We start from the raw sequence: 8,566 nt of genomic DNA on the forward strand, positions 1-8,566 counted from the left end.
GGGACTTCTTTTTTATCTTATTCACTTCCCTCCCATCTCTTTCCCTTTCACTTACCCACACCATTTCTCCATCTCTCTCTCTCTCTGAAGTCCTGTTCATCTCTTGTGGGAAGCTACCCACAATGCACTGTGAGGAAATTGCCCCATTATGAATACAGCACTCCAAAATTGGAACAGAGCCTCAAGCAGGGACCAGACCGGCCGCTGAAATATTCAAAAAGCTTTATTAATGCTGTTACTCCTGGCAGATGCTGTGCGTACTAACAGTTGGCGATAATCATGCAGCGCCACTGGGTTGTACAGTTTATGGCGAATCATTAACTATCAGGACAGTCGATGTAATCTAGCTCTCTGCTCCCAGTTCCTGTTTAAATCTACTTTATGGCCATAGCAGAAAGGAATTCGAGCTTAGCACAGAAATACAGCACATAAATCCAGGCTATATTAGATGGCAGCTGAAAGCTCCTTCTAAGAGAATACGTGTACGTTGAGCATCCCGTTCATATCTACCTGCAGTGCAGCAGTTGGCGTGATTTTGCAATGCATGCTTTGCCCACACGTTAAAGAGGTTTTCATTATACAAAAGCTATCAATTCAAATGACAACGTGACAATAAAGTTTTGCAAGGCGACGTGCATTTGAGGGATTATTCCGTGCCGTGGGTGGCAGGTGATTGACAGGAAGTGGAGCATAAACACAAAAGATGTCTGCAATTAGTGACAAGTTCGGTCTCCATTCATGTCTATGCTGTGCCATGTCTCATTTATCCAATCAAAGAGCCTGAAATTGTCCAATAGGACGATTTGGATGAATATGACTAAATAAAAAAAAGAGCAAACTAAATGACAGGTTGATATTAACTGTGCGGATTATGTTCGGCTGTGGAAACAAATTTTTACAGGCTTCGTTCTGCAGAAAAACAGGAGTACGGGTGAATAAGAACAAGAAAGCCACCTTCTCAGCACAGTCTGCTCTTTGTCTGCAGCCAGGGGCCTCTCTCCTGTGCAATAATAACTATTTGTGTATTAAAAAAGATGAGCTGCTCACACTCACTGACTATTCTCACCAGATGCAGTTAGCCTCTTTCACCTCATTTACTGTTGGAGGTCATTATCACCCCTCTCATTAGGGTCATGTTCCCACCACCAAAAAGCTGATAAAGTTAGCAAAAGCAGATAACCACAGTGGAGCATTTACAGATAGTTTCCTTGGAAATCAGTAGAACTAAAACAAAGACCAGCATGAGTCATATTACAGAAAGCACAGAAAGATTTTGCTCATTACCTGTTGGAGCTACAAATAGGCAATTGTTTGCTACCATGTTCAACGTATACGATTACAATGTGTTTTTGCCCACAAGTGGCCAAACAAGTGACTTATTGCAGGTTTAACCGTGAAAACTGTGGCTGCACTGCTGCAACAATAAAACGGCTTTATGAATGACGCGTTGCTTGCTGTCAGTGCAGATCAGTGCATTTAATGACTTGAGCCTTGAGCGTCTACAAAGCTTTTTAAAAGTGAGCCAGGAAACTTTAATGGTGGACTGAATTGTTCAAGTCGGCGCAGCAGTGACAGAGCTGGTAGGAAAGTGTTAAACATCTTTCGTGTCAGACAGTATATCTTTGACCCTCCTCCTAAAGAGCTGAGGAGAGAGATGCAGAGAAGCTTTTTTTTTTTTTTTAAGTTAATTAAGTTCAATAATTTTTCGTTCACATTTCCGGATGCTGCCGCCACCAGTCTTTAGGTTCGGGCTGAGGTTACATCATTCTGCATCAGCGCGTGTGTGAGGAGAGTAAAACGGTTGCAAAGGACTACGCTGCTGCTGAACTGGGTCGTGGCTAACACGTTGCCATGGCAACTGCTATTTGCCGGCCCCGGGGCCAAAAACTGCTTTTGGCTTACACTTCCTCTCTCATTCTCTCTTGTTCCTTTCACTCGCTCCGTTTCTTTCTTCACCTTCATCACTCATTCTCATCTTCCTTTTTCCAACCTCTTCTATCTTCCTCTCTATTCACCTCCGCTTCTCTCATCCTGCCTTTCCCTCTTCGTCTGAGGGGGAAAAAAACCCCAAAAGATTATTATTCTTTTGCTTAACTGTCACCTGCAGCTGTAAATTGAAATCCTAATTTAAGCAGCGGAGCATTTTCTAGTGTTGTCCTGCAGGCCTGCAGCAGCTCGTTTGGAAGGAGAACAAGCTTTCACAGCGGGGGATTTTAATCCTTAATTGCAGCTCTTCTCTGTCAAATGATTAGTTGTTCTTTTGCTGGACCAAACAAATCTTTCAAGCAATCTTTCCTTTTTTGTTCTTACATACTGGTGTTGGGCTGCCTTCGAAGACACACATTGTCCTTGGTCTTAGATTGTTGAGATTATAAATGATTCAGCATCGTAACAGGAGCGTAACATATTGTCTCAGCGATTAAGTCCAGCTGGCTCACTGTAAGTAAAGCGTGAGCATGCAGTAGTATTTCAAAAAGAGGGGAGAGAGGAAGACAAGCGGGGTGAAGGCAGAGACAGAGGCTGCAAGCTGCAGCGAGGTATAAAATGAGAGCAATGGGCCGGGCTCGGTGTGTCACTTAGATTCTACTATAATGAATAGGCCATTGATTTCCATTAGAACTGGCTGGAGTCGACCACTCTGGCCGCTCTGTTTCGCATTAGCACACTTTAAAACTGAGGCTGACAAACAGTTATAGCCACGGGCGGATCGGATGAGGGCCCCGTGAATCCACAGCTGGACCGGATGAGGGTCCCGTGAAGCCACAGCTGCACCGGAGGAGGGTCCCGTGCGGCGTTAAAAGGAACCTGTGAAATCTTCCATGAATCTGCATGAAAACTAGAGGCAGAGACAGTTAACAGCAGAAATCATAGGAGCCAAACATTTTCTTGACTTTGAAAAGACTTTAAGTAGCACTCGAACCTAAAGCTTCTTAATTTGCATTTGAAAAAGCTGGATTACCACATCCTAGCGGCTGGTTTTATTCTTTCTAAATAAAAAAAAAAAAAGACAGGAAGACTAACACACTACATTACCTGTTGAGACTGACCTTTTGTAGCAGGATGGAGTGTCAGTGCAGAGCAGCGAGTCCATCAAAGACCCCCCTGAGGCCTGGCCCGTTTCTCAGCTCAGGATTTTAGCACCATGCGGCCTTATCAGCTCCACCTCTCCATCAGTCCGCTTCCTTCATTAACATTAATAAGATTTGGATGTATTATGCAACGAGCCTCGGCCGCGTTATGCAACAACGAGCCTTCATCAGTAGCAGCTCTCGTCGTCGTCGGAGGGGAGCAGTGGCATCTTAGATTTGTGCTTTGAGCTTCTCATTCACTCACATATGGACCGGAAGGGTTTTCAGTATGTGGAGGCATGTGACCCCCACACACTGAGTTCAGAGACACAGGAGAGAACGGTTCTCTGAGTGAAACTGTACATAAATGACATTTGTAAAAAGACTGATTTTAAACTCATTAGTGCTGCATTAAAGAGGAGCCGCACGCACATGATTCTGTGATCTGGCGACTTTTAGATCACAACTTAAATTAGTTAATTTTTTAAAAATAGTTTTATGAAATAGTGTAAATTCAACCAGTTCATCAGAAAAAAAAAACTTTTTTCTTGTTGAGTTTGAAATGTTCATCTGTGTTGTGTGTTTAACTGCTTTATGTCATCAGTTTATCAATCGAGTTGGATGCTGATAGAAGATTCCAGGTCTTTGCTTCTACTCGTGCGGGTGTGTGAGTGAATCTCAGATCGCCTGCCATACACAGTGTATATATACATATATATGAAAGCACCATGACTGGTACTAAGTGTGTGAGGCTGTCAGCACACATTGTTTCAAACTAGAATGAATTGAAAGTCACGAAATGGGGTCAGTTTTGTTTTTAAGGCTTTACAAACCGGAAGATTTAGATTCAACAGATATTTCAGCATAAAATAATGATCATTCCGAGTTGTCGATTGGAGCAAGTTGTCATGGAAACAGCAAAGTGGCACACATGAAACAGTGCATTTTGTCAGGAGTAACTTCCAGCTTTGCAAGAGGAGCTATTTTTAACAGGTGTTATATAAGGTGTAACTCTTCTGCTCAATACAATGTGTGATATTTTATTCCTTTCTACCCTCTCGGCTGTGAGGGGAGCATGATGCCCCGCATTCCCTGTACCTTCTCATCCCAAGCCCATAGCTCAAGCAGGAAGAAGGGAAAACTAATTTACATCATCATCGTCCTAAAAAAAAAAAAAGAAACGCTCCATTGCAGGGTATCATTTTGAGAATTCCTCCTTATTTTGGAGCTCTACAAAGCGACAGGTGCAGGCAGGCTTTTGACTTTTTGAGCATGTAGCACGGCTTACATGCATAATGCAGCACTCACCAGCTGAGCTCAAAGTGAACGCACACTAACTGTGAACGATGCTATGATTAGACACTCGACATGCCGGACAGGAAGGAGTGCTGCTCTTCTCCCGTAGACTTGGAGAGATGAGCATGATGCTCTGGCTGCACTCATGCTTGATTCAACCCCAACAGTATGAACCTGAACCACGCAGGTGTCTGCACATGAGTAATAATCAAGCCGCAGTGACTAAAGGCCGTCGAGTGCTGAGTGCCGTCACGAGGGTCGATCGAGTCACTCTGGGAGGCTTTCACGTTGCAGCTCTGCTCACTTTTTGCTTTATCCAACATCCAACTGCTTTGCTTTTTTTTTTTTGCCATTAGCGTTCTTTAAAGTTTGACCCACATAGATGGTTCCGTTTCTTAAATCTTTTTTACCTCCAGGGGGGGAAATTTTGAAGCAGTGACTTAATCCTCTTCTCTCTTTCTTCCCTTGCAGGATGCTTCGAGTGCTGCATCAAGTGTCTGGGCGGGGTTCCCTACGCCTCGCTGGTGGCCACCATCCTCTGCTTCTCAGGCGTGGCACTATTTTGCGGCTGTGGCCACGTGGCTCTGACCGGCACCCTGACCATGCTGGAGAACCACTTCTCCAGGGTCACCAGCGACCACGCCACCCTCACCATGGTGTAAGTTCTCAGTGTGGATTCTGGGCTCTGGCACCATTATTGTTTTACTTCCTGTTTAAACCCTAGCGTGATTGTGCTGTTATTAGATCTGTGAAGGGGACCCAGCCACATTATCCACCAAAATTCTTACATAAAACCAAGGTACCTCACAGCTGACAATTATTAGAAAACAGTGGTTTTTAACCTTGTCCCCCTTTTGTGTGCAGAATCCAGATCTTTCAGTACATCATCTACGGCATCGCCTCCTTCTTCTTCGCCTATGCCATCATCCTGCTGGCTGAGGGCTTTTACACCACTAGCGCCATCAAGAAGGAGTTGCAGAGTGACTTTAAGACCACCGTCTGCGGACGCTGCATCACTGCCTTCGTATGACAACACACACACACACACACACACACACACAAACTCAAACACCTGCTACAAATCATTGCACCCATTGACCCAGTTACGTTTGCAAATTAAAGCTTCTGTCTATGTTATTTATGTTTTGGCTTAAAATAGACAAAAATTAAAAGTAACATTAGCTTAAACACAGCTCTAAATGGGAGTGTGGTCTTTAAGGAATAATATTAACCCATTTTATTTTTTATGTAAGTCAGACTTCACACTGGCAAAATATGAATCTTCCCTTCCTCTTCATTTTTCCCCTCAGTTCATGTTCCTGACCTACATCCTCGCTCTGATTTTCCTCGCCATCTTCGGCTTCACGGCGATCCCCGTTTTTCTCTTCTTCAACATGTGGAACTCCTGTGCTGCCATGAAGTCTCCTGATGCCAACATCACCTCGCCCGACTCCATCTGTGTGGACGTCAGGCAGTACGGTATGCAGCCACACACACGCACTCATTTTTACTGTGGAATGATTTTTGGTGACTCGCCTTTCAGTGAGTCAGGACCAGAACTATATCAGTGTAGTCATCAAGCCCACCCTGTCCTATTGCTGCTCCAGCTCCGTTTCTACACATCTGATCCATGAGTGATATTTTTTGTTTTTTTTTTTAGACTCAGCATTTTGCTTCTGTCATTTCAAATTAATTTCAGCTCACATACATTTTGCCCGTTACCTGCTCAGGTAACAACTTTATGTCTGACAGGTTTAAGTTCTTCCATGAGCTGTGGTTCTTTGTCCTGTGACTCACGGCAGAGAGATTTAAACCTCATTGGTCAAATTAACGTGAGTTTATTTGGAATTTAAAAATCCTAAATATTAATGGGTTTGATCTTCCAGATAACTAAAATCAAAAAAGAAAAAAGGCAGGCGAGCCAAAATAAGACAAGCAGGGCATCAGGCCAGACAGAAAATAACTGGAAACCAACTGCAGTACCACTGCACAAGCTGCTGTTGCTGAGGCCAAGAGTAGAAGGAGAATGAACCAGTGCACTACCTTCTATATGGGTTGTCAATCAAGCTGGATCAGACAAGCTGGCAAGAAAACCGCTGATTTGACAAACTTTGTCTGTGGCAGATGTGACTGTCTAACAAACCACTAAAGCAGCACACAATACCTAGTATTCATACCCAGTTTTGTATGGCCACACTTTTCAGATATTTACTTGTAAAAAAAACTTTTGAAAAGCATTTATCGTTGTCCTTTCACTTCACAATTATGTACCACTTAGTGTTGGTCTATCACATAAAATCCCAATAAAGTACATTTATGTTTGTGGTTGTAACGTGACAAAATGTGGAATATTTTAGGTCTCTGAATACTGTGAATAAGGCAGTGTCCGGATAGAAAGTTATTAAGCTATTCTTAAAATCACTTGCAAAACAAAGGCTATTGTTTGAATTAGGAGTAAAATCTAAAACTCACTGCAAAATAAAATTGAAAAAAGTAATTCTTAAAGCAACGTGTTGGACATCCCAGGCACATTTTGAGTTGCAGCTGAAGCAGACAGGGTCAGATCCCCTGCTGTGTTACATGTCTTCACAGTTTAAGGGAAATTCCTCTGATCAAGGCAAGTGAGTTCAAACATCCTGGCTTGCGCCTGCAAGAAAAGCTTTTTAGTTTTGTACATAAAAGGCGATCGCCGTGTTTCTCACAGTGCTTTCTAGATGTAGACCAGACTTACCTGCACAATGGCAAATCATAAAAAGAAGCCAAATATCCTTTGAAGGAGTCACTAATATATTTAGATAACTGAAAGCTTTTCATTATCTCGATGAAAATCGCATCGCGGCAGAGTAACACTTACTCCTGTGGTTGTAAATCCGTTCAACGGCCTAAAGTACAGTTTGTGACCCACATTTTAAGGACAGCTGGCCCGCTCACAAAGTCGGATGAGGATCACATATGCTTCCCTGGCAGACACACTGTGCCGCACGGTTTGAAATATTAACGCCAATCACTGGCAGAGCTCAAATTATTGTCAGCATTGTTCTCGAGCTGCACAGCTGACGTATCAAGGACACGTTTTCTTGTATTTTCTGCATGAGATTCTGTCCCCGAGTCAAATTTAAAATGAAAATATTTATTCAATGAGAAATATATTAAAAGAAAAAAAGCAGGTAAAGGAAGTTAAATAAACTCTAAAAGTGTAACGGCCTATATTTTTCCTGTAGGACGGGATCAGCCCTGTTTCCTTTAATCTGTATCTAAGCCTAATTCATAATGCCTTCCATCATACAGTCTCCACGGAGCAAAAAGCTTCTTGTCTTAGTGGAGAAAGCTGTGACCTTTCATCTCTGTGATCCTGCAGGTATTATTCCCTGGAACGCCACACCCGGAAAAGCTTGCGGAGCCACTCTGGGAGACATCTGTAACACCAGCGAGGTGAGAGGATCATGACTTTTCCTGCTTTGATTCCTGTTTAAATAGTTTTGTTTTTTTTTTCTTCACCAATGTCTTTCCTCATCTCACAGTTCTACCTGTCCTATCACCTCTACATCGTTGCGTTAGCCGGCGCTGGAGCCACCGTCATCGCCTTGGTAAGCCTCTGCTGATCCCACTGATAATGTGCTGCTCAAAATATGCACGTTGCCATGGCGTGCTTATCTGTTGTCATAGCAACCCCGCCTCTCACGTTTGCCAGTACGTCACCCTATGGGTTGAAATTCTACCCTGTGTGGTGTGTGTGTGTGTGAGCTGACAGAGGGTCAGTGTTACTCCGTGCTGTGGAGGTGCACTTTGTGTTTTGTGTCCAGGGATAAACAGCTACTAAAAATACAATAAACACTTCTCCAGATGATATGATGGGTCCACTGTGCTGTGATGTTTTTGAGTGCAGAACAACATAGGCAGTTGTTTTTGAGATCATAATGTTTGATTAGTGATGCTGCTCGTATAGATTCGTGATCTACATGCATTTGAGCGGTGCTGAACTCCTCAACCTCTAATTAGTGAAATCACCTGAGTGGAATGAAAAGCTGGGGCACGATGTTCACAATGGGAATGGGATAAAATTGAGTGTGCTCAAAAAGCCAGCAAAGAGAACACACAACTGTCCCTCAATGCATTGCATAACGAAATCGCAGGAGCTACGCACAGCTGCAAGACACTGAGACAAATTGTGCTTTAAAAAAGTATTTCAACTGTCTGTTTTC

At 43.2% G+C, this 8,566-nt stretch overlaps 1 protein-coding gene across 2 annotated transcripts in view; it reads left to right on the top strand.

Moving 5' to 3' along the window:
• Positions 1-8,566, top strand: part of LOC137125018 (neuronal membrane glycoprotein M6-b-like) — a 31,602-nt gene that overhangs the window by 20,297 nt on the left and 2,739 nt on the right. For both annotated transcript variants that reach the window (XM_067499888.1, XM_067499887.1), the window contains exons 2-6: positions 4,836-5,022; positions 5,229-5,388; positions 5,675-5,843; positions 7,723-7,796; positions 7,886-7,951. In XM_067499888.1, coding sequence (XP_067355989.1) covers positions 4,836-5,022; positions 5,229-5,388; positions 5,675-5,843; positions 7,723-7,796; positions 7,886-7,951 — 656 coding nt within the window. The remainder of the gene's footprint in view (positions 1-4,835; positions 5,023-5,228; positions 5,389-5,674; positions 5,844-7,722; positions 7,797-7,885; positions 7,952-8,566) is intronic.

This window comes from Channa argus, chromosome 4 (genome assembly GCF_033026475.1).
Source record: "Channa argus isolate prfri chromosome 4, Channa argus male v1.0, whole genome shotgun sequence".
NCBI classification, from domain to species: domain Eukaryota; kingdom Metazoa; phylum Chordata; class Actinopteri; order Anabantiformes; family Channidae; genus Channa; species Channa argus.